This window comes from Puntigrus tetrazona, chromosome 12 (assembly GCF_018831695.1).
Source record: "Puntigrus tetrazona isolate hp1 chromosome 12, ASM1883169v1, whole genome shotgun sequence".
In the NCBI taxonomy this organism is placed as follows: domain Eukaryota; kingdom Metazoa; phylum Chordata; class Actinopteri; order Cypriniformes; family Cyprinidae; genus Puntigrus; species Puntigrus tetrazona.
The window spans coordinates 1,710,385-1,737,400 of NC_056710.1; the positions used below are offsets into that span (position 1 = coordinate 1,710,385).

General features: G+C 36.3%; 1 protein-coding gene and 1 long non-coding RNA gene across 3 annotated transcripts in view; one reads left to right on the top strand and one right to left on the bottom strand.

The window, feature by feature from the left end:
* Nucleotides 1–19,046, top strand: part of bicc1b (BicC family RNA binding protein 1b) — a 69,603-nt gene extending 50,557 nt beyond the window's left edge. Inside the window, exons 8-21 of one of the 2 annotated variants that reach the window (XM_043253971.1) lie at nucleotides 1–252; nucleotides 1,088–1,219; nucleotides 3,254–3,467; nucleotides 4,161–4,319; nucleotides 4,608–4,789; nucleotides 4,908–5,049; nucleotides 6,837–6,990; nucleotides 7,093–7,249; nucleotides 8,426–8,465; nucleotides 9,941–10,095; nucleotides 10,244–10,397; nucleotides 11,517–11,674; nucleotides 12,432–12,531; nucleotides 15,363–19,046. In XM_043253971.1, the coding sequence (XP_043109906.1) occupies nucleotides 1–252; nucleotides 1,088–1,219; nucleotides 3,254–3,467; nucleotides 4,161–4,319; nucleotides 4,608–4,789; nucleotides 4,908–5,049; nucleotides 6,837–6,990; nucleotides 7,093–7,249; nucleotides 8,426–8,465; nucleotides 9,941–10,095; nucleotides 10,244–10,397; nucleotides 11,517–11,674; nucleotides 12,432–12,531; nucleotides 15,363–15,493 (2,130 nt within the window). In that variant the 3' untranslated portion in view covers nucleotides 15,494–19,046. The remainder of the gene's footprint in view (nucleotides 253–1,087; nucleotides 1,220–3,253; nucleotides 3,468–4,160; nucleotides 4,320–4,607; nucleotides 4,790–4,907; nucleotides 5,050–6,836; nucleotides 6,991–7,092; nucleotides 7,250–8,425; nucleotides 8,466–9,940; nucleotides 10,096–10,243; nucleotides 10,398–11,516; nucleotides 11,675–12,431; nucleotides 12,532–15,362) is intronic. The other variant, XM_043253972.1, reaches the window with a different exon arrangement.
* On the bottom strand, nucleotides 114–26,885 carry LOC122355537. The gene is made up of 3 exons (XR_006252228.1): nucleotides 26,726–26,885; nucleotides 21,304–21,431; nucleotides 114–246 (listed from the first exon to the last, which is right to left on the bottom strand). It is a non-coding gene; the product is annotated as an uncharacterized LOC122355537 (long non-coding RNA).
* Between the last annotated feature and the right edge of the window lie 131 nt (nucleotides 26,886–27,016).

The following is a 27,016-nucleotide window of genomic DNA, read 5'->3' on the forward strand; positions in this document are numbered from 1 at the left end:
AGGGGTACGGCGGTGTTACTGGAGCACCTCGCGGGCAACCTGGCCAGCGCCATCACGGTCAGCACGCAGCTTGACATCGCGCCCCAGCACCACCTCTTCATGATGGGCCGAAACGGCAGCAACATCAAGCACATCATGCAGCGTACAGGAGCACAGGTCCACTTCCCAGACCCCAACTGCCCACAGAAGAAATCCACCGTCTATGTGCAGGGAACCATTGACTCTGTGTGTCTGGCTCGTCAGTACCTGATGGTGAGAGATTGTTTTGTTTAAGTATAATAAATTGCACTGAGATGAAAAGATGCACAAGTAGATAGCCACCCAGGCACCACAAGGTAATCTTTAGCAGAAGCTTTAGTTTCTCTCTACTCTCATCTCCCCTCAAGCCATCACACAAATAGCGACTCTGGTTTGTCTCATTATGTGGTGGTCCTTTTCAAATTAATGGTCTCCAGCCAACACAGAAGAATATTAAACTGACAAAGGCAGAGGCACCAGAAAAAAAAAACAATTCTTTTGAGGAACACACAAGTGGAGAGCATTCCCCCGTTCTGAAAGCAGAATAATTAGCCCTCCACCGCACTTGTGGTCCTCTCTGGAGACACATATCGGCCTGTCTGTCCCCGCAAGTCCTGATTTAAACACTCAGCTGGAGGCCGAGGGAAGAGACAGTACTCAAGAATCATTTATTCAGTTTTTGGCTCAATTTAGATCCATTAAGGACATTTTTAGCATTCACAAATAAGACCGTCATAGCGGGCTTTCCACCACACGATCTAAGCTCTAGAACTTTTCCTGCATATGTAGCAGTTTCTTCCCTGCCTGCTGAGTTAGCTGTGTCGGGAGAGGAAAAAGAAGGTCAAGGCCCAGTAAATGAAAGCCTTACGCCTGGAGTACCTGCTGCTGTTTTTCTTTTCAACATGAGAAGTAGGTGATGGATCACTGCTGAATAACTGTAGCTTTGCTGCTTTAGGACAGAGGCCAACGGAGTCCTTGAAACACTTAAAGTTCGACTGTATGAATGATTTACAACGGTGCAGAAAAACTTTGTTCAATTTCTTTTTTTTCTTCCTCGTGCTTTCCGCAGGGCTGCCTGCCACTGGTGCTGATGTTTGATATCAAAGAGGACATCGAGGTGGAACCGCAGTGCATTACTTCCCTAATGGAACAGCTCGATGTGTTCATTAGTGTCAAACCCAAACCCAAGCAACCCAGCAAGGTCTGCGCGCTCACACTATTGGCCCAAACTTGACCTTGCATATGCTAAACATATCACTTTTGGTTGTGGACACTTTTAGCTTTTCTCAGAACTCACTTTTTCGTTTTTGCGATGCCTTTTAATTAACTACTTTCAAGGGGATTTTTCTTCTCGAGTTCGCAAATAGCTCTTCATAGTTGTTCATGTAAGAGTTTTTACTCTAAAACTATTAAATGTAAGGTTGGATCTACAGTTATTGGCCAAATACGGGAAAATTATTCTTAACAAATTTACAAAATGTCTGCCATAGCGTTAAAGGGCCAGATTTACTCAACAGGGCAAATTAATATAATTATACATTAAAGAACATATACTCTACTCTACACATTTAAAAACAGATTCACGTAGAACGCGGTTTATTTGAGTCGTAATATTTCACGATATTACTATTTGACTATTTGGGATCTTACCAAAAATCTTAGCGACCACAGTAGCCCCTTTAGTTTAATATAAAGACATTAATACATTTTTAAGTGTAGATTTTTGTCTCTATATTTTAGATGACACCCTGTAAGATACCTTGAATCCTCAGATCAAGCATTGAGACGTAGGTTTAAAATTAAGACGCCTAGTCTTGTAAAAGTAATGTATGGAACGTGTAGGATTTGTGGGTGGTTTACTAGCAGGATGTGGAAACTGGGAATGCTTCACGTCCTTGGTCATGGTCAAGGGTGAAATCTTATCCCGTGTTTTAAGCTGAATGGCAGCACTGTAAATTATCAGTCTTAGTATAAACCTCTGTTTTTCCATTTCAGTGATTTGTGTTGATGCCTCTAGCTTCTCTTCTTTCACTAATAGTTTGCTACGGTAGTAGCCTTGACTAGTATATACAGCAGCACACATGCTAAGGAGGAAGTACCGTGTACACCACCAATTAAAAGGGAAATATGAGATGATGTAGAATTTCAGTACATTCACAGAAAACCTCCAGTCTCAGGTTCAGCAAGTTCACCAGTAATAGAGCTCGACAACCTCGTATTCCTCAAAATTCCATGAATTAAAGGGATCATGAAAAATAAAAATCGTATTGGTCTTTTAGAATTAAAAGAATTTGATGTTAAATGAAAACATACTGAAAGCGGGGAAAAAAGACTATGTATTGAATTTTTATCTTTAAAAGGATTATTATACCACAATGTACTGATTATTTCTAACGCTAGAAGAGTTTTTGAACCAGTTTTCTCACTCTGTTTTCTCTATATCTGAACACAATTCGTATCATGTAACAGATCGTATGCAAGATGCAAACGCAGAAGTTAAACACATCAGAATAATGTTTATGTACACACAAAAAAATGATAATCGGCACAGCGAACATTCTCTGAATACCTGTTTAAACTAAGAACGTTACATAACAATAACTAATTATCATCCACAGCAATGCATGATAACACTCTCTTTATTAAAAGATTGGACGTCAATGTTTATATCATTCATCAGCTGGAAAAATCATTTTGAAAGTGATTCCAACAGCATTATTCATCTGCGGCATTATCGATATAGTTTAAATAGAGAATTTTTTTAACTTTATATTTAGCGTTATCATTAAAGTAACGTCTTTGGTGTAAACAGGAAGTATGGAAGACCGTTTCTGCCACTGAAAAAAAAATATATTAAAAAAGGTTATTGCGACTTTTCAATGATATGAACTCACAATTGCGAGTTATAAAGTCCAATTGTGATCTAAAAATAAAAACATTAACATGTTGTCAGAATTGTAACTTTACATCTCAAAAATTCTGACTTTATAACTTAAAACAGTAAGAATTGTGAAATAAAAAGTCGCAATACATATATAATTTTTTTTTCAGTGGCAGAAATTAGCTTCCTTAGGACTTTACTGTCTTTTGTTGTTGATAAAACCTTTTCTTCTGTACTCTGCTGCTGTTGTTTTCTAAATGGCTAACAAACAGACACTGTACTAATTTAGCATAGCGCCTACTAGTGGACAGGAGCTGATTTCTAAACTCAAAATCTCTTTTTCTCGGCTGTCAGTCAGTGATAGTGAAGAGTGTGGAGAGGAACGCTCTGAACATGTACGAGGCCAGGCGTTATCTGCTGGGTTTGGAGAGCAGTGGTGTATCGGTCCCCTCCAGCACCAGCAGCAACAGCAGCAGTACACCTTCTGCCCCTGCTCCACCTCCACCTCTCACCTGCCCCGTTGGCCTTGACATCCTGGCCTCTGCTGGCCTCGGCCTCACCAGCCTGGGTAAAACAACATTACATTTATCCTCCAGCGGCTATTAAAGAACATTATACTTCTAATCAACTTAAGCGGGGTTACATAATTTGAATTAGTTCTGTGTGTGTGTGTGTGTGTGTGTGTGTAGACTGATACAGGAGAACATTTTACCGTATTTAAATATCCAAAATGCAGAACAATTCAAAAAGTGAGGGAAACACTGAGGTCGGCTTGACTTATGAATATTAATGAGGTTATGTAACATACTCCAAGTAATCCTAATTGTTTTGCTAAAAGGCATGTAAGTGGGTGAAAAGCATGACAGGATTACCACTTCCTCTCACTGCATCATTGCTTGGCCTGCCGACTAAACCAGCTGGCTTGGACTTTGGCATGATCCTGAAGTTGCAGTTTTACATGAGGCTTACATTTTTCTCTTTTCGCCAAAAAGAGTGGAAAGAGGCCGTTAAATACAAAGATTTTTGAAAAAACAAAAAATATGACCAAAATGTAAAGAATTAAGTCTAAATAAGTCTAAGAATGAATAATTAATAAACGTAATGCTAAAATTGCTCTGATATAGAAAAAAACTCTCATTCATCTTAGACGGCCTAAGTGTAGGTACATTTCCAGCAGAGTTCATTTCTGAACCATTCCTTTACTTGTGCTGAAAATGTTGTGTTTTTGGTTTACTGTCACATCTTTTTGTCTGACCCGCAGGCCTGCTAAGACCAACGACGGCCTCCATGACAGGACCCTCCACCAACTCCCTTCTCAATGCTCTCAACAGCTCCATCAGCCCATTACAGTCATCCACCTCTGGAACACCCAGCCCCAATCTCTGGCCCAACTCACTGACCAGTCCTGCCAGCACTGCAGGTAAGGACAAGACTGACAGACATCCACAAACAAACACACTCAGTACGGATTCTTCATCCCAGATATTCACACTTTAGTTATCTTGAAATAAACTTGAAAGAGATTCCTTTGAGATTTAGAACACAGTCTATTATTTTATTAGATTTTACTATTTTATTTTGAAGTGCACTATATTATATTACATTACATTGATGTATTATATTATTTTATACAATAAAAATCTATATTTTATTATATAATAGTTAGATACATCTTTTAAACCAAACTGGATAATTGTTTTTTTCTTAGGTTTCTCATCACCCTTGATGATCCATCCAGCCACCCAGGCCACTCTAACCAGCATCTTGCTGTCAGGGGTGCCAGGCTACACCCAGAACACTCCGTCCCCTCCTCCTGGTCTCGCCCCCATAGACGCCCAAGTCAACGGAGTATCAGACTGCAGTAAAGCCGTGTCTCCCCTTAGTAGCAAAGTGAGTCTTCTTTCCCCATCATGAGATGATTTACAGTTATGCTAAAAAGCTGTTCTGTATACCTCTCATAGTTAGCCTTCTTTGACTTTCCTCGACCAAAATATTGTGTGTTGTGTAGCAGCCCGGCACCATGTACAGCAGAATGTCTGCAGCAGCTCTGGCAGATAAAGTTCTGACCGCAGCTCATGGCGACTCCGTGCAGGAAGCCAGTCCCCACTGCCCTTCTGAACCACTGTCCAGCAAGTCCAGCCAAGACCAAGGTCTGCATCTCCCACAGCTCCTCATTATATCCTCAATAAAAAGATGCATGTCTCTGCGCTGCAAAAGTCATTTAGCTTTTTTTCTTCGTAAAAATATCCACGCTTTATGTAGGTAAAACGGTTTGCCAGTGGGATCGGAAATATAAACTAATTGTAAAGTATTAATAATTGTTCAGTCGTATAAATATACACACTACCAAGATTTGTGGTCATTAAAAATATTAATTACTTTTATTCCGAAAACACGCTTAAAAAGCATAAAAAGTAACAGTAAATACATATATAATGAAACAAAAGATTTCTGTTTGCAATAAATACATTTCTTTGAGATTTCTATTTATCGAAGAATTATTAGTTTACCTCAAAATGACAATTATGTCTTTAATTACTGACCCTAATGTCGTGCTAAACCTGTAAGACCTTCGTTCATCTTTGGAACGTGAATCGGAGAGCCATCTGACCCTTCATAGACAGCAACACAACTAAAATGATCCGGGTCCAGAAACGTAGTAAATACATTGTTAAACCATCAACTTCAGTTTTGTGATACTACGAGAATGCTTTTTTTGCACAAAGAAAACAAAAATAATAATTTACTTCTCCATTTTCCCCTGGATTACGTCTTTCCGCCATTTTGGGGAGTCAATCAATCAGTCAGTCACCTTTATTGATATACTGCTTAACAATACATATTGTATCGCGATGCAACGCATACCACTGATGTCACGGTTTTATCAATGTACTTACTACGTTTCTGGACCTGGATTATTTTATTTGTGTTTTGGTCAATAGAGGGTAACATGGCTCTTCAATTTCATCAATAATATTTTCATTTGTGTTCCAAAGATGGTCTTACAGGTTTGGAATGACGTAAGTATGAGTAATTAATTACAGAATTTTCGTACTGGGGAGAATTAACCCTTTAAACAGCACAACTGTTTTCAATATTGTTACAAGAATTGTTTTTGGGCACCAAATCAGCATATTACATTTTATGAAGCATAAAAAAAGTAATTTTAAACTGTAATAATATTATGTTTTACTGTATATTGGATAAAATCAATGCACCATTTAAAAGTCTTACTTAGCCCAAACCTTTAAACACTTATAAAGCGTGTACTTTGCTATTTTTAATTTACTGACTATTACAGTCAGTCAAGTGTGATGGCATATTCGCCAAGACTGATGCCCGACATATGTCAGAATTGAGTAATTTGATCTGGTAAATACTAGCTTTATTTATACTGCAGTATATGCCATGTGAATCAACATTTCATGCATCCAAGGCTACATTAATTGATATATTATACTCTCTTTTATTCGCACTCTAATGCAACCAGTGACATTCACCGCTGAATTATGCCAGCCGTTTGATTAGCACTTGAAACAACTCCTTGACCTTCTCTAGATTGAAAGTGAGAATTTATTGACTTTGGTCAGTCTAATTTTGGATAAATATAAACTCGGTTACAAAATTATTATACTCATTCCTTCCTGCTCCCTGAATGGAGCATCTGTGGAAATCCAAGGCCAAGGTTCTCCGTGCTCCAACATTGTTAAAGCTGTTTGAGTTGGCCTAACATCCATTTAGTCGGTGTGTTTTTGCTTTCAGATGAGACGAAGTCAAATCAGTCTCCTTATTCCTTAAAAGCAGTGAAGGTAAATGGCGTGTTAGGTCCTCTGATGCTGAGCGCTGCAGGAATACAATCTCAAACTACTCAACTAAAGCGTTCGACATGGGGGCCTGAGGAAAGAATAACACCGTTTCGACAATGTGTGCGTTTCAGGATCAGATACGTTCGTGGAGGTGGGCATGCCTCGAAGCCCTTCTCACTCGGGAAACAGCAATGAACTGAAGCAGATGTTGGCGTCTTGTAAGACGACGTCAGGAAAGAGGCAAGCCCTGGAGCTTCTTCAGGGCACCAAGAACTCCCTCCTGCAGTACGATCACATGCACAGTCGCTCAACAGTCAATCACTAGTCATTCTTAGAGCTTGTCATTAAACGTATTTGCTCTATTTATCTGTTCTTTTGTCCATGTAGTTCAGACTGTCTGTTGTCAGACTCTGACTCCAGCGCCTCAGAGAGTCCGGTGGCTGATAAACGCGCTCCAGGAAGTGAAAGAGCCGCCGAACGGGCCGCTCAGCAGAACTCAGACAGAATCCGCCTGCCGCCCCAGTCCTCCTTCCCCAACATGCAGGTGATGCAGCCTTTAATGTTACTTAAAAACTCTTTAGAAGAATCAAAGTGCTGCCCTTAGTTACGTAAACTATTACCGAATAAATAGAACGGCCTGTAACGGAAGTGACGAAACGGCAAAACAGCAAACAGGTATGTCAAGGGAAAAACACATGGCTAACATAATCCAACGGGGCTAGACAAAGAGGGATAATCAAAGAGGGGTATCTGAAGTAAGCAGGCTGGGTCAGAACATGGGAAACTACTAGGAAACTAGACTTCAAACTGGCTTTGTAAGGTAGCTATGAAATACTCTGCCGTGGTCAGTAGGAAGTCCGTTGTTTAAGTAGCATGTGATTGATTGGAAGCAGCTGTGTAATCAGGCGTGTGTGTGATTAGTGGAATCAGGTGTGTGTGTGTTACATTAATACATAAATGTTACATTTATATATTAAATATATTTATATACACATTACACAAAAATGTAAAAAAAAAATTCAAAACACGCTGTATGTGTGTCTTTATGTATACCAAATAAATATACACATTACATATTTTATGTAAACAAAAACTTTTATTTTAGATTTGATTCATTGCAATATTATATACTTTTAGAAATATATTTATGGTACTTTTGATCAATTTTTTAATTTTTGCAATATTATACATACTTTTATAAATATATTTATGGTACTTTTGATCAATTTTTAATTTTTGAATGGTAGTGTATCATGGTTTCTACCAAATTATTAAAAAGCAAAAACTGTTTGCAATAATAATAATAATAATAATAATAATTAAATTTTAAATATATTCAAATAGAAAAGAAGATATTTAATAATATTACAGTTTTTACTGTTAATAAATGCAGCCTTGTTAAAGATAAGAAACCTTTTTTTTTCGATTTGAATATATTTTTTGAACATATATAGATTTTTTCTAAATCTCATTCAAGGCCTTTGACGGGTTCTGTATGTTGTGATCTCTCGATACAATGCTGCGTTTCCTGAAACGACAGAAAGTCAGCGCTACTCTGTTTGCCACAGTCCGTTAAATGATTTTGACAGAATGAGGCGATGTTTACCATTTGCCTTTCTCGTTCCATAAACCAAGCTGACAGGAGAAATGAGGGACATAATTCTCAAATCCTTTCCAACAGCCTAAACACTCTTTGCTTTCTCTCTGTTCACCTCTACAGGCGTTTGACTACGAGCAAAAGAAGTTATTGGCAACCAAAGGTATGTGCTTGACAAATCAAATCACAGTTAAAGCTATATACAGAGGCTTAAAGAGAGTCTCCCACCCATCTATATTGTTAAAAACAATTCTGCTGGTAGGCTGCTGGGGGAATTGGAAACCGGTTGTGTTTAGTCTAGTGTGCCAGCAGTGAACAAAGCAGGACTACAGTGTCTTCACAGGCTGAATGTCTGGCAGTGAGCAGGGTGTCATTAAAGCCCCTGTTTCGCATTTACGGTAAATATACTCTGCCTCATAAAGCTTCTCCACACCTCGCGTCCTGTGTCCAGCGTTCTTACTGTAAACTCTGGACCTGAGAACGAGGAATGTACCCGGTGTTAACGCTCCTTTTTGCCCGCACACTGTAAACTATTCTTTCTTAATGATTTATGTTGGAACTCTATGGAAATGGGGCGCACCGTTTTATTGTAAATTCTTCTGGGTTTTGACCGATTTAGCAATTTGGCATCAAATACTTGATCGATTAATTAGAATTCCTGATTCCTACATTTCACACGAACCAATAATAACATTTGTGTTAGCGGATACCAGCCCGATCATGCCTTGCCACAAATTGTCTGAAAAAAAAAAAAGGATTTCTTCGCAATTGCTTTGACAAAATTCTCCTTATTGTTTAAAATAAAAATCACGGTCACTACTGTAATTAGAAAAAATAATGATATCATTAAAATTAACAATTAAACAACAGATAAATATATTTAAAAAAGTGAAATATTTTTGCAGATAATGTTGGCAATGTTCACCCTTTACACCATGATTATATAAATAATAGATTTTATATATATAACTTTTTATTATTTTATCATGTTTTTACTGTGTTTTATTGTATTATTTAGCTTATTTTGTAAGCCAATCAATATAACACAACTGCAGTTTGATTTAGATTAATTTGCATGCACATTGAAAAATCATTTTTGAAAATTGTTAAAAATGTAGTTTTTGTTTTTGCAACTCTGGGTCAAAGACGTTAAGATGTCAGCATCAAAAGGATTCAGATACGTTTTTTGGAGAATAAAATGTCAACATTTGATTGGAATAATGCTACTAATTGTCATTCAACGTAATACAATATTTCAGCAAACATATATAGACGAATAAGAAAGCATTTAAAATTTTGTTGTGTTTTAAATGAGTAAAACTCTTACTGACAAATGGATAGTGTCAAATTTAACAAAATGTAAAACTAATTAGTATTTGGGGTGACTTTTAATGTGTCACAAATTTAGTTTTTTTGTATTTTGTAAATATTCCTGACCACATTGTTACACTGAATTACAACTAAACTTAGTAAAAAGGGTGGAAATGTGATGTTTATTTTTGGTCTCAGAATAGCCAAATACAAAAATGGAATTAATTGAAACAGAAAACGTTTCTATTTTTTGACAATTTAAAGCAGTATTGCTTGGTGTTATATTTATTTTTAATAAATCATATTTTTTGTGTTTTCTGTATTCAGCCATGTTAAAGAAGCCGGTGGTCACGGAGGTCCGAACCCCTACTAACACGTGGAGTGGTCTGGGATTCTCAAAGTCTATGCCTGCAGAAACTATTAAGGAGTTGCGCCGGGCTAACCATGTGTCTTATAAACCTACCATGTCAACTACATATGAGGTAAAAAGCACACCGGGCCAAAGGGCTGAGCACCTCTCTCCTATGAATTGCCGTATGCTGATAGTATTCATTCATTTGGTTGCTGTGTTCTCACTGATGACTTTGGTATTTTAGTGGAATAAAACTGCTATGATTTGTGTTTCGCAAGGGGTCGCCTCTAGCCCTGTCCCGCTCTAACAGTAGAGAGGGGGTGGCGAGTGGCAGTGACTCGGATAACTGGAGGGAAAGGAATGGGAGCGGGCTCCCAGCACACGGAGACTTCCCTTCTCCCATCAGCCCCAAAAGGAAGCAGAACAAAACAGGTGTGCTCTTCAGTTAAAATGACTGAGCTCAGTGGTGACTTCAAAGACTTCTTTTAGTTACTTATGGTGACATATCTCAGGTACAAAATATCAGTATGATGGTGATGTTGTAGGTAATTTAAAATATCGTTTAAGTGAAAGAATTGAGTCGATAAACTCATGCCAATATTGCTCCAAGGAACTCGACTAACTAACTAGCAACCAACTAACATAGTTCAATATAGTTTGATTTAACATCCAGCTGTAAATCGCTTTGGAAAAAGTATACTTAAATGCAAACTGAATGCAATGATTTTGGAGGCTTAGTTGTGTTTCATTTGCAATTACAGTAAATAAAAATCGTTTACATTTATATTATATGAAGTTAGAGTGTTTTTTACTTAAGTAGGACTTAAGTATATCATCACATGTAAAAATGACTTATATTGAGTTTAAAGTATACTGACAAATCCGACAGCAATTACAGCAATTCTGACATATTTCACGTACAAATTCGTATGGCCTCACTTTTTTTTTTTGCTAAATCATACGTATTTTACGAGTCGCCAATTCATATTAATTTGTAAAAATGCCTACATCTAACCCCGTCGCTTAACTTACTTGTCACTGGGGTTTGGACAAATCGTATAAAATCGTACAAGTGAGGTCGTATGAATTAGTCACCTCGTAAAATACGCACAAAATTGGCCGCGTTGGACAAATTTACTGTCATGTACGGTAAACCAAAATTTTATAATGTTCTCTTGAATCCTGCATTAAGTTGAAATTTAGTACATTTGAAAATATTTCTACTTTAAACGTAATACAGCACTCTGCAGTTGAAGTAAAATAAATTAAATTACAGTCAAAATCTAATTTTATATCATATGATTTTTAAGTTATTTTTATGTTACATAAAAAAAGTGTACTTCTTCAAAAACTATGACGACAAACTGTATTTGTTTCATCCGTATTATACCATCAGCAAGCGTTGTTTTTAAAAAAATCAATTTTTTAAATTTGATATATATATTGCGAGTGCTCCTTCAGTGGAATTAAATACACTTTTGTTCGCGAGGCTATGAATGCAGTTTGGCCAAAACCAGGTAGACACTTAACCTTGATGTATTTTTGTATTAGAGCACTACCTAAGCAGCAGCAACTACATGGACTGCATCTCGTCGGTGACGGGAACTAATGGCTGTAATCTCAACACGTCTTTCAAAGGATCGGATCTGCCTGAGCTCTTCAGTAAACTTGGCCTCGGGAAATACACCGACGTCTTCCAGCAGCAGGAGGTACAGACGGAGCCGCCGATACCTTCTCTGTCAGTGTTGCTGCTCGAGATCAGAACACTTAAATGAGCTTTAGATGATTTCTGCCGCCCGGGAGGTTGTTTTTATGTCTTATGGCTATTGAACTCAGCAGAAAATGCACTTTAAATCAGTTAAATAGGCTTTTATGAAGCAACATTAAATACTGGAGCGAACGTTTTTTGAATGGCTTGACAAATTGTCGTAATGGTAATAGTTTTTCCATTTCTCATATGCTATATTGGATTTCGTGACAGTCAGGTCCGCAGTAATTCTGAACGACCGACCCCAATTTAATGGCTTTTAATAAACGAAATATTCAATGTAGTAGCACAGAGATGACTTGACTTTCTGTGGAGCCGCAGCTCTTGTTACGCAGCAGAAACGCTGTCGGTGTGACAGCTTTATCTGGCGCGTATGCCGTCAGACTGGCCTAAGGTCACAGTGACGCAACTTCCAGCGCAGAACTGAAACCATCAGAATAGCCAGAAAAAAGATCTACAATTCACACATTATTTCAAGTCCTGCATTTCAAGGTGCCAGAGATAACACTGAGGAGTCCAAAATTTGGTTATGGCTTTAATCTTATAAACATATCATCAGAAGGTTATAGAGAGAGGGCTGTGGTGCAGTGGTCAGTGCGCATGCACTTTGATTCCACACTGTTATTCCATTCTCCCCACAGTCATTTTCATTTCTCTAAAAGTCCGAACTAAAAATACAGTTTGCGTCTGTTTCTCAGATTGACCTTCAGACGTTCCTCACGCTGACGGATCAGGACCTGAAAGAGCTCGGCATCACTACATTTGGAGCCCGCAGGAAAATGCTGCTGGCCATTTCAGGTCAGTTCTCTTCCAAACCAACAGCTAGGGCTGGCACGGTGTATTTCACAACTCTTTATACCTTTCTCGATTCCACAGCAATCAATCAATAAGTGCAGTCAATCAATTAAAGAAATGTGTCTGCAATTAGTCATGATTAATCACGCCTTAAAGTTTCACATTGAATCTCCAAAAGTAATGCGGAACACGGAGACTGTATAATTAGTGCAAATGATAAATCTTTTCCAAAGTAAAAGTTTTTGTACTGTGTATATTTATGATGGAAAATAAACACACACACATACTGTATTTTGAAAATATATAAGTATATATAAGCATATACATTTATATATTTATATTCTTGTATTTTACATACACACACACACACACATATACATATATATATAAATATAAATATATATATATTTCTTGCATGTATATGCATTCATATATATATATATATATATATATATATATATATATATATATATATATATATATATATATATATATATATATATATATATAAATATATCAAATTTTTGCATACATTTATATATACATAAATATATTTATTTTATGTAATCAAATATTTTATTTTGGACACAGTTAATTGTTTGACTGCACTAATTTAAATATGAATTTATTGCAATCTTAATAAATAGAGAGAAAATATAGCCATTTAACATTACATAATTACCATAATTTCAAACATTTGATAGACCTTAACTGTTACAGAATAAACCTTTTAATTTAAATTAACTTAATTATAATAAACATCAGATTTTAATACAGTATGTTGTATATATTATTATAGTGATGCTTCTGTTGATATCATGTATGTGGTATCATTAGTTTTCTTAAATTAGAAACAACTGGTAAAACAATTCGATTTTTTAAATGTGAGCATCACAAGTCTGGTAGGCAACATTTATTAGGTACTTATTATTATGTAATCAAGTTAACAAATATTACAAATACAATAATGCTGGCATGTATGTTCAGGTATTTGTTTTTAATAAAATCAGTAATTAAAAGGAGTGAATTAAAATGCATTCCCTTTTTAATTGAAATATTTTATTAATATTAATAGCAATAATAGACAGGCGGCAGGTCTGTTAGGTTGATTGTAATACACAGATCTGATATTTTTCAGGCATACTGTTTGCAGTAATACCAGAAGGTTCATTTGACTGTTCATGCACACAACACTTTTCTAAAAGTCATTCAAATACCTACTGTATGCGATTCTGTTATTATTCAGACATCCCTCGGGTACCAAACCGAGTCAATATTCACTGCAGAAAGACCGGTCTCGTTACGTTTCTCAAGAATTTTTAGTATCAACCTGATACCAACCAACAGAATATTAACCGTGATAGCAGACGGACACAACATGCCACGCAAGATTTTCCTTTTTAATAGCTTTGAGTAATTTGGACAGCTGCAGGGTTTGGGGATTACGATTATGATTTATTGAGGTGTCAGAGATGAAATTGGATTTGGCTTTCCGCTTACGCAACCGGCCAGGGTTGACTGACCGTCCACATCCCAGCATGACAGCAAGTGGAAGTGACAAGCTCGGACATTAGACGAACATCTGCGATATATTTTGACCACCCACTGCTCGATAACCACAATGACTTCCTGCAGCCCGGCGAGGAAATTGACTAAAACGAAAACATTGTTCGTGTTTTATCAGCCTCGTGGTTGGAGAATAAAACGCAATGCCTGAGGTTGAGGTAGCCCTTTCACCGTTAAAAATTAAATTGTGGTGCAGATGGGATTGTAAAGTGTAGAGGTACGGGGGAAGACGGGAAATGACTGCAGGCCTGTGTTTGTTTCTCTGACTGACCTCGGACACAATTCGCTGTAATCTGGGCTGATGCAAGTTTGGTCCCTGTGAGAGAAATGTCCTCTCTTTTGTCCTTTACAGCGGGAAAATGGAACATTGGCCCTGTCAAGCCCGCCCACGTAAATGAGATCTGCCATCTAAAAATCATAATTCAAAAACGGAGCTGTCAAAAACCTAGCTAGCTGTCAACGTAGGCAGCATTTTAAGGTTGCATACCTTATTTTGACCTATTTTTAAGGCACACTGCAAGAGAACGCCACAAGCTAAATAAAAAATCCGAACTAAACGACAAAAAAACTTTGAAAAGTATGGATAAAAATAAGATATATATTTTAAAATGTGCTGTTTTACCCAATATTTGTACGTATATCTGTATGACTAGTGCTGTTACACAATTAATCGAGATTAATCACAACCAAAATAATATATATATATATATATATATATATATATATATATACACATATATATATATATATACAGTATATATTTTGAAAATATTTACATGCATATATATATATATATATATATATATATATATATATATATATATATATATATATATATAAATAAACATGACATTTTCCTTATATACTTTATATACTATAAATATAATGCTTGTGTCTGCATTTATATATACATAATAAATACACAGTACATATACATATATTATGTAAACAAAAACTTTTATTTTGGATTGATTGTTTGACAGTACTAACAATGTATTTCCAGTTATAAATATCCACTGGTTTCGCAAAAATGGAACTGATAGCTCAGTTGAAACGCTATCTTGTTTTCCAGCTTCCAAAGCAATATCAGTAGTTTGGTTGAAGCGGTTGACCCATACATGCATTTGTTTTATATCTCAAAAATGTTTTCACCTTGTAACTTCTCAATATGGTGAAAGATCTGTCACTACTTCCATTTTCCTGTGATGTTAAAATGCATGTATGCAGGGCGAGCTGTGAATATTTAAGCCCTCTTTTTGTTTTGACAGAGCTGAATAAGAACCAAAGAAAGTTCTTTGAGCCGCCCAACATCCGCTCCTCGTTCCTGGAAGGGGGCGCCAGCGGTCGGCTTCCGCGCCAGTTCCACACAGACATTGCCAGTGTGAGCGGGCGCTGGTGAGCCCATGCCAACAGACAGCCTGAAACTGCACAAATTCCCATTCCCAACTCCAACCTGATACACAGTACTGGACCAAAACCTGGACCTTCTGAACCTTCTGTGCCAAATAAACAAAAGTCTATGGATCAGAGGTTAAGGGTCAGAGAACTGTTGAATATTATATGCAGTGTGGTACATTATGCATTATGGTACTCATTTTACAATGAAGGAAATGTAGTAAAGGATGATTGGAGCTCCTGCACTGTGCTTGTATATGGAGCAGGCAGATTTTTTATTTATATGCTTGTCTTAGGCTTCGACATACTAATTCTTTGCACTTTAAGATGCTAAATGTTTTGTCCATGGACAGATTCGCCTGACTAGACGCGCCTACATTTTATTTAAAGCACTTAAATGGATATCAAGCCAAAGTGTTATATCCATAAGGGAAGCTTATCTCATCCCACGGCGGAAACAATCACCAGCCTTTGGTTATTACTTATGGATTTCATTCAGAGTAGACGGCATATTGCATTTGACAGGAATGAAATGGAGCGTACGTCTATCCCTCACAGGCTTGTTTTCATTCAGGTCGAATTAAAGCAGTCTTTCCCCCGATTGAATTCCACAGTACTTTCTCTGTACGTTATTTCTATACCTATAAATAGTTTATTTTTAAAAGGAAATTTAAAAATTTAAATACGTTCAGTGTATGACTTTAGTTCTTCTATGGAATTCAAAAGAAGATGCTTCGAAGAATGTTTCGGCTGTTTTTATCCATACAGTGAAAGTCAACTGAGTGCATTAGTTGGTTCTAGAAGTATTTATGCTGTTCATTTTTCCCAAGCATTTACAGGTAATTAACCTTACAAATAAGATGTTTTTAAATATTTATGGCCGTTATATTTATAGTATGAGCTATAGTCCAATCTCCATAAAAGTTGTCATGCTGCATGGGCTCACCTAATTTTAAATTTGAATTTTCGTTCAGACATTATATATATATATATATATATATATATATATATATATATATATATATATATATATATATATATATATATATAAATATATAATATAACTAAAGTGTAAAGTTTTTAAAATAACTTTTTTTGATAATTATTCACCTTGAGAGCAGAGAATTGTACTGCAGTGGTGTTGTTGAAACTGAGCAAAAAATCATAGGAATGGTTAGCAAAAGTAGGATTTTGATTTAATATTGAATAATTAATAAATGATTTGATTGACAATAGTGGTTCTTGAGGCAAAGTTGATTTTTTTTCCGCTTTCATTTTTTTAAGGCAACTTGTCACACAGGCCCACTGCGTTTCGTTCTGATTGACTTTCAGGAACCACATAATAAGTGATAAAATTGGTCATTGGCCATTTTGTTTTTCGAGATAAGTTATAGCATTTTTCATGCTTGTGTCCTCTCTTTTTCCCATGCAACCTCAGATTGAGGTCTTACATATGTATATCGAGCTTTGTGTAAATATCTCATTCCGTTGAAAACTTATAGCCGTTTTAGGAAAAGTGTGCCTCTTCTGAACGTTTAGGCATCACTTTGAATCGAAAACTAAATTTTTTGCTTATTATTTACATTCACTCTCATTTTTGTGCACTGGTTTGGTTGAAAAACATAGCACTAGTTTTTAAAAGTAAGTTTTTCAAAATCCAAAAATTCTGTTGTGATAGAATCCGTATAAGACAAGTATGTTAAGAGTTATTAGCTATTCCATACTATTGATCGCTGTAGCGCCCTCCTCAGGCCGATCGAGGCAAACCTTGATGATGTTGTAAATTTGGTTGGTTTTATCATCCAACCAAAGTTTCAGTCTCTATGCCTTTCGTTTCAGTCTGCCCGGTCACTTTCAGGTCAGAATGGGGATCTTTGAAAATCTTTACGATAAGGTTTCAGTGCTACACGCTTGAACCACTAATAATGTGTGCAGACGGCTTTAACAAAACACTGAACAAAAGTTCTGTCTTTAAAGGTTACAAATTACCTATAAAGATCCGTTTTTAATTCTAAGCCAACTGGTTGCACTCTTTCGGGTCCAAAACAACGTTAGACCACATTGACTTTCGATGTATCAACAAAGTATTGCTTTTCGCAGAAGAAGTAAAGTCGTGCAGAATTATAATTTCACTGTTAGTTTTAGAACTTAATGTCAGCCTGCCGATAGTAGCTTTCTCAATAGCGCCTCAGTTTAGCCACTGACAGAAGTGCAAATTACACCAGCTCTCTTTCAACCGCCTTCCTAAATGCCGCAGACCACAAATCTTCACAGGCCTCGCTCCCCGAACCCAGCTTTTTTGTAAAGCCTTGGAATGCCTCTAAGACCCGATCACAGCTCAATCCATGGCTTTTCTCCTGCACGCGACCAAAGTCTGTTCTGCTTTCTCAGGCAACCCTCTAAAGCGCTTTCTTTGCTTCTCTCTTCTCCGTATTCTCTCGCCCCTTCTATCGCGATCCCGACGCGCTCTTCGTTTTCTTCAGACATTTCCAAAGCGAGTTTTTCAATTCTGACTATATCTAAAGCTGTGAACGTTGCCAGATGTGCTCCGAAGGATTGAAACCACCAAGTGCCTTTTGTCTTGCACTGACAACTTTTCCAAAGTAATCAAAGACTATCGATCTCTCAAAGGTACAAATGTTTTACTAGGAAGTACCACTTACAAGTAATCTTGCAATGCATTGCTTTATCTTCACATGTACGGTATATATTTAGTATTTTCATTTAGCTCTTGAGTACGTTGAAATTGTACCTCACGTGTTAAAGGTACTATTTAAGTTTGTATTGTGTGTATTGTCTTATTATGGGTGTTTATAGACTTAGATTTACAGACAGTAGCAATCGGTCAATTTGTTTAATGCTTTGTAATGTTTGTTTTTTAATCAAATTGAGATGACAAATGAGTGAAACAGTAGCTCTCGGTGTTGCCTAAAAATAGTATTAGTAATAATAAAATGCAACAGACTATGCAAAGAATCACTTTGCCATTTTAGATTTAAATGTTTCCGTTTAAGCACATACTGTACGCTTTCGTTGTTTGTCTCTTGTTTTTTTTTCAAACGAATGAATTTTATAGACTTTCGCTTGATACTGTATATCTTAGATTAGTGCCTTTTATATGCATCGAATGCCACTTTAGCGAGAGACCAACTGTAATTCATTTGTAGAATTGTTTAGTTCTCTCCCTAAGAGGGAAAAATAAGGGACAAATGACGTCTTGACGTTCTGACATGGCCTTCACATGGCCGGCACATTTTTGAGTATTTTTGGCCAAAGTCAAATGCGTGACCTCTGGGTTATGAGGTTGCGTTGAAGTTAAAAACGGGATATTCAAGCACATTAACCAGTATTGTTCTTCCAAACGTACATTAGCTGGCCAGTTCCTTGGGAATGACTTCTTTTTTTTTTTTTAATCTGTGAGCTTGGCACAGATTTTGTAATATACTCCATGTTCTATGATGATAGATTTGTATAATTGCCATAAATGTGGTTTCGCTGAATGTTCCTTACAAGTCGAAGGTGTTACGAAAGAATAAAGCATATGCAAACATTTTCCATCTAATGTATTCAGCCGCTGCTTTCCGTGTACATTTGTCATTTAAAGGGATAAATCGCCTAAAAACGTTTAAATTCTGTCATCATTTATTCGCCCCAAAAATCGCGTGAGAAATTGTTTCTTTTTTTCTGTTGTGCACACAATAAGATATGCTGGTGACCAAACTTGGCCACGGACTGAAAAAATACTTTAGAAGTCAATGGCTGCCGTCATCTGTTTGGTTACCGACATTCAGCCAAATATCTTCTTTGTGCTCAGCAGAAAAAAGGAACTCATGCAGGTTTGGAAAAAAAACGTGAGGGTGAGTAAATGATGACAAAATGTTCATTTTTTGAGCCTGACATCTGCTATTTAAAAATGCATACTTGTTCTATAATGACTCATTTCCCTCATTAGTGACATTAACATCTGTAAATGTCTGACTAAACTAGATGTAGTGGCAATGGAGGGGAAAGACTAACGTAAAGTGTGTTTTAAGATGAACCGCACCCAGCGACTGATTACAAAATGTAACAAATATGTCAGTGATCTCAGTAAAATCCTTCGCTTAAACAGACACACACACACAGACCTTTGGGAAATGGATGTTCTTTTATGTCACAAGCAGATATGAATCTGAACAAAGAAGCGAAGTCTGCAAGCTGGGTGGAACTGTTTTGATATTTTGCTAGATTGTGTTTTTTCTGGATTATCTCGGAGCGTACTGTAAGTCAGGCCTGGACTGGAAATGGAACAGGACGGCTTGTGGCTGGAACAAGAGGGGGAAAAAATTCATTTTTTCCTCTGGCAAGCTCACAATCCAGCTCGCCACATTGTCTGGATTGTGGATACAATGCGAAAAGAGCGTCCAGGGGTTATTGGGAGGTTGAAATGTGTTTATTTCACCACAACAAAACTAAATCGCACGAGGATGAACTCTGAATCATCCTTTCATAAAGAGATGACAGAAAATAAGTTATTTATTGACTTAGATGATAGAGTGCTGGTGCTCACTTAAGATGGACCAAAAGAGCTTTATCCGTTTTTTTCCAATGCTATAGAACAGAATATGTTTTTGAACTCATCTATAAAATTGATGTCTGATCAGATGATCAATCCCAATAACAGGGTTTAGCTAATACCTTTGCAGACTCTCTTAGATTTCGTGTTTGTAATAACATTCATCAGAAATCAGCTATTGTTCCAATTTCCTGAAAGTGGGAATTTCTGTTAATAATGTAATGTGATTATTTATATAGTTACATTAACGTTAAAGTTTATTATGGCCAACATATCGGTAATTAATACCAATTTGTGCGTGATAGCTAGCCGACATCAATTTGTATGACGGCAAAAAAATGTCAAAATAGTGTATGGAGGTGTTTTTGATCATATTAAATGCATTTTTGGTCAGATCATTTTATGACTGACAAAAAATATTTTGCAAAAGTCATCAAACGTCATCTCATGCGTCACCTTTCAGATTCCAGTTGATTTAATTTAATTGAACATTTATGTACATTAATTCGCATTATGTTTATTACATATTCATTATAAAATAGGACTTTCAATTGATTACTTATTTTTACAGGATCAAATATGAGCATCATAAATTATATATAATTAATAAATCATAAATTATATATAATTAATAAATTATATAATATATATATATATATATATATATATATATATATATATATATATATATATATATATATATGTGTGTGTGTGTGTGTGTGTTTATATATATATTTATATATATATATATATAAATTAATGCTTGATAAACAGAGCTCATAAGCTCATAATCAATATAAATGCATTAATTTCTTCTCCAACAGGGGGCGCTAAAGAATGCATTTGATCAAATTTGACTACTGGTCCACCAATATTTAGTTTATTAATTATCTGTATCTGTCAATAAGTTTCAGTTAGTGTCAGATTTATATTTCATTTCTGTTACAAAGCACTAATTATAAAAACAGCAGCCCACATTTGCACACAATAGATTACCTGAGAGCAGCAATATATATGTTCATCGTCTATTGTCAATGAATGAGATATACCCAGACCTCATCCATCACCTTACGTGCCTGCATCGTCTTCTCACACGCTGGTGTGTTTTGCCTCTGTTTTGCATTCTGAATGTGCTCACGCGCCTTATTTACATTCAGGAGCCCTACTGCATCCCTTCCCAGCATAACAATCATTTGTATATTAGATTTAAACATCGGTAGAGAACCGGACCGAAACATTTCACCTCATCTGATACTGACCTTCATGCGTTGTCGTGAAGACAGGTTATATGAGGTGATCTGATCTATTTATGGGATGTGCAATCATTGTGAAGTACGTCGTATTATGTAACGGGCCCCAAACCGCTGTCTCTCAGACACACGCAAACCTGGACAAAACAGAAAGGAGATTAAGAAAAATCAACACCAATAAGCTCTTTCTTTCTTTGGCATTAAATCCTTGTTTAATTTCGCCACAAACAATGCAAGCTTTAAATGCCAGTAGAACAATTAGGCACAAGCTATAATCAATTGCGTGTTACTATAGTCATTACAGCCCTTGGCAATACAAACAAATCATTTGAAGCCAAAGTAATTTTCTATAAAGGAAATGGAAGTGGATTCATGGTTTGGAGGAGCGGGGCTAGTTGTCACAAGGCCTTTCAATCACTGATCCAATCAAACTGTATTTTTTTAAGTTGGTTTCAAACATCTAGATTTTAAACAAATAAATAAATAAATCATTTTGGTTACGATTAATTTTTGCAAGTTTTTCTTGAAAACTACATTCAGTTGGTATTTGCGATAACACATTTAATAGTTGAATGTTTATGTTTTTTTTTATAATTGAATGATTTACTATTTGCCAATATATAGTAAATTTATATATATATATATATATATATATATATATGATATATATTATATATATATATATATATATATAAATTCATTCATATTTAAAAAAATGTATTCATCATTTATTAAAATAGGCCAATTAGTAATACAGGTGAGCTAATGAGCATATATATGGAGTTTGTTATATGATATTAGTTAAAATAATATTAACGCTTAGTTCAAACTAATCATAAAAATTTTTCCCTAACAAGAACTCTCACAACCTTTCTTCTAGTAATTTGGAAAAGTAACTATCTGGTCTTTATTAACGTTCTCGTAGCACAAAAGCTACAGTTTCTTTCAAAACGTACTGAGAACGTTCAAAAGTAACACTTTATAACGAATTATAAAATGGAATTTTCTTAATGACGTTTTGAATAGTCAGACGTTTAGAAATGACGTAACGGGAACGTTAGCGAAACGTTTTAGACTACATTTTGTTACCTGAGTTGAGTACATAACAGCATTGTTTATTAATCGAAAATCAGCCTTGTATTCAATTTGATTTCATATTTTGATCGTATTTCCTTTTTTATTTTGCTCAAATGGGCCAATTAGTAATGCTCCGAAGTTGCGAAATGCATGGAAAACGTGAATAATATGTGAAATTCATGCCAGCTTGAAAGAATCCCAAACGATAAGAAATGCTTAGCGATTCTGAGATGAAGAGAAAGCTGTAAAGGACAAGCATGCAGTGTTTTTGTTTGCAATTATAAATGACTGGGTCAGCTTAAGCGCTGCTGGATGCATTACGCGCCCCGTGATTAAAATATGAATCGCAAACCCACGGCATATGTCGGTATGGTCTGCGAGCGTGTCCTTCATCGCTGTAAGTGCATGCTTCAGCAAAAGCCCATTTACTGCTGTGTAACTGTACAGCGGGAAAGAGTGGGTCAGAAACGCTTGCGTGTCCTCTGTCTGCAGCACAGATTTCCGTTACCGCTCTGCCTCATCATATCAGCGTGAGTACGTGTGCACGCCTCACTTTAACCTCTCTGATCGCGAATGCACTGCTGAAGTGCATCCAGGCCGTTTTGATAGTGTATCTGGCTCCGCCGCTCCATGTGGTTGTTTCTTTCTTCTGCATAATAAAGTCTTGCCATCTGCCATCTTCCCCTCACGTTTGGCAGCAGATGAAGATGCAGCATCGGGAATACGCTACGAGATATTTAGCCTCACCATGTGACCAGAAGATAAACATTTGAACACAGGGCCGATGAGAAGGATTGTTGGCCTGCGGTCAGCTTTAAGTCATGCAATTATAGCATGAAATCGAATTTTTTGAACAGGAACCGTTCATTGAACCTAAACATAATTATAATAATAATAATTTAGATTATCATATACCAGGTTGCATATGTCATATGTTTTTTTACATATGGATCTCACTTAAAAGGATCTTGAAAACCTACCTGGATTTTATTCAGGTATTACAGCCTACTTTAAATGCATAAATATCAGTTGCCATCGTACACTGTAAAAAAAAAAGTTTATGCTGTGGTTGCCAGAATTTTACTGTAAAAATATGGTATCGACATTTTAGGTTATATGGATTTAACTTACATTTACATTTAAATTTCGGTAACTGATACAATGTTAATATACCAGCCTATTGAAGTAATGAATACTGTTTACCGCCAAAAGCAGGTGGTGATGAGAAAGTCACGTGACGAACCAAAGCTCAGCTTTTAAATACAGTAAGCATTACTTTAACAACATTCGATGTAACATACACCCCTAAGAAAAAATGAGAAGAAACACGTGATATTTAGTGCAGGAAATTCTAGGAATGTCTAATTAGTTATTCGCTGTAAATGATTTATTCTTTTTCGACTACAAAAAATGCACATTACCGTAAAATTACTCGAAATGTGACTTATGGAACATTTTATGTTTCTTTTAAAACGTACTGAGAACACGCGAACGATTAAACGGAATTTTTCAGGTCAAAACACGACATTTTGAATATATTCAGACATTTAGAAATAACGTTTTCATAACCTAATGGGAAACATTAGCGAAATGTTCCATTTCTCCAATGAGCCTGTGAGGCAACATCGGCACTTCTAGAAGCTAGAATAAAAATGTATTGCTTTTTTTAGGTTTGCAACGTTTAATTTTCAGAATGGACGAACAGAGGCAGAAGGTATATGTGGAGAGATGCTTAGGGGGATGGGTTTGTAGGGTTTTCATAGGCTGGGGGAGGAGGATCCTAGCGGCAGATTACTAATGGTTAGCAGGGTGGGGGTACTGGATTATCTGCCCTCTCAGGGGTTGATGACAACTCTACTGCATCTCCAACCGCTTTACATCACCGCACGCTAAGATGTGCTTTCTTGTCTGTTTGATCTGAATAAAATAGCGTGATCATTTGACCATGTGACTTTGCTTCATCCCAGCGTGGTACTGCACAGTCTACTGAATGACTTAACCATGTGCATAATTTGCTTCATGCTTTATGGGCACGCTTAGAAATTTTAACACTTAAAAGCATTCCTTAACCTCATGCTTTATGGAAGAAAATGCTCATATCCTTAATGGTAACGCCAAGAACGAACCGCGAGACGAAAATGAATTGAATGATCATTCTGTTCGGAATAATATCAAGGGTGATTACAAGCTAAAAATAATTACGATCGAAAATATAGCTGGAAGCAATGATTACCGGGGTTCAAGCACTTAAAGCATTTAAGCAGATAAGGAAAATACACTACATATTATTTAGCTTGTCGCCTAAATCAATTATGCAAAAATCATTTTTGGAAAATACTGATAATTTACTATGTAATATTACTAAGTGTCAGCTGTTTGGCTTGTTTTTTACTGGCCACTGAGTTTTGTTATCCGTGTCTAATAGGTGCTCAGATTTCATTGACCAATGGCAGCCTTGATTTTTAGGATGTCCTTATAGACACTTTTGATACTTTGGACCATGTTAATATGACATATGGTTGCATAGTTACAGTCATTTTTATAGTTACAGTCAAACAGGATCCTAAAGGGGATGGTGCATTGACGTTAGTAAAGAATAAAGTGAGTAACATAGAGGAAGCACAACACGAAATATGGCGGAATAAGTCCCGCCTTCTGAATAAAAGAGCCAATCACCAATTGGTAAAGTCACACGTTACTGCAGCTGCCATAAAAACATGGGGCAGTTCATGCCAGATTTGAAATATGTATTGAAAAAGATCTAATGTATACTACGAAGGCATTACCACCATCTATTATAAATCAGCTTTTGTTGTCTGAACTCAGATTGAGAACATTGGGATGCTCCCTAGTTTGTCTTCAATATATGTTTTTTTGTTGTTGTTATTCAGAGAGGAGCATTTGAGGGAGATCCGCCAGTTTATCCTCTTCTTTACCAGATTCAAACTTATTTGGTTGACAAAGTGTACCAGAATATCCACGGGACGACAAGAAAGCAGACGGGCTGTAATCTCGTTACATAACAAAACATTTAATACACTTTTCATTCAGCTTTAATCCGTTCTGTGTTCACCATGTGCCCAGGAGCATAACAAACACTTGTAGCTTTCCTCTACGTTCGTAAGATAACACTTTGGATAATACTTTCCGTATTAGATTCCAGCTTGAGATTATGTTACACATTACATGGCTTGGAGAATCAGGGGGGAGTAGACGATGACAGGATTTTAATTTTTTGGGTGAGCTATCCCTTTAATGTTCAGCGGGATGTTCTGAGTGAACAAACTTAAGCTCTATGGACAGCATCTGTGAAATGTCGCCAATTACCGTACTGTACCAATTCCCACATCCCTCATTTGTCGAAACGTATGCCTAACGCAGTAAAGGCCTATATTCACTCCAAGAGAAATATTTTGTTTCAGTGTAACAAAACGTGAAAAAATGTATTAATTGCATTAAATATTTAACTAATGTGTTAAACTTTTGACAGTCCTAAGAAAGGTGCAAAGTAATGTTCGTTTACCAGCATCATTGTGAAGAGTGAATTTGCTGTGCATTTGGTTTCGGTGCAAATTATGCAAAAAATTATAATTTCTAAACGTTTTCTTGTGTTTTCGGGTTTACAGCCAGCATTTTTCCATTTACTGTGCAGCTCGCAATTCAGATTTTTTTTACTCTGTATTCTAATTTTACATCACGCAGCTTTGTTTTTGGCATAGAATACATATATTTTTTTCTTCTCACTATGCAAGATATGAAGCAAGAACTTATAAACTAACAAATCAACTTAAAATTGTACGAAAAATGGATTTTTTGTTTCCAGCAATGCTTTGCATAAGCAAGTTCTGTGCCAATGAACTACATTTTACAGATCTATTTTACAGATTAGGAGTTTATTGTTTGTAAAGTCATTGTATCTGAAAATTTTACTGTATGTCTGCGCTCGCGCGATGTTGGAGTGTGCTTTGGTGAAACCGTCAAAAAGCGAAATATAAAATTATGCATGTTTAATGCGCTTTTAATATTTCTTTTTGTTTTGAGTTTGTTATATTTTCTGCCAAATCAAATGAAAGAGTGTTTCGATGATATTGAGTTTGTATATACATTGCAACATGGACATTTTATGTAAATTCGAAACTTCTAATAAATTTTTTTTTTTACAATTCCAGATTATTGATGAATAAAAGTTGTCGTTTATTGGAGAATAAAGTACAACAACAATAATAATTTGCATGGTTTGATGTCATGTGAGCTAATTGATTGTTCGGTTTAATCCCTATCGGTAGCACCATTTTAATGCAATGCTTTTTCCCCTCAGTTGGTCAGATGAAAGTGTGGCAGACCTATTACTTACTTGTTCAGATGACAATATCCGGCCAAAATTCTTATCTGGGTCATATATTCCAAAACTTTAGAATCTGTAATTAGTAAGTGTAGGGTTCCCACCGGTGCGGTGACTGACGGCTACACGTTCACCTCAAAACATTAGATTCATCCGCGCCGGAGCACAACCCACGCATGGGATATAAGTCCACAAGGAACTGCAACACCAAGTTTTCAAAAATAGACGGCGACAAAGAGGCAAAATTTATGGTTTAGGGCTGTAAGGAATAGTTACACAAAATGTTGCCCTGATGCCATTATT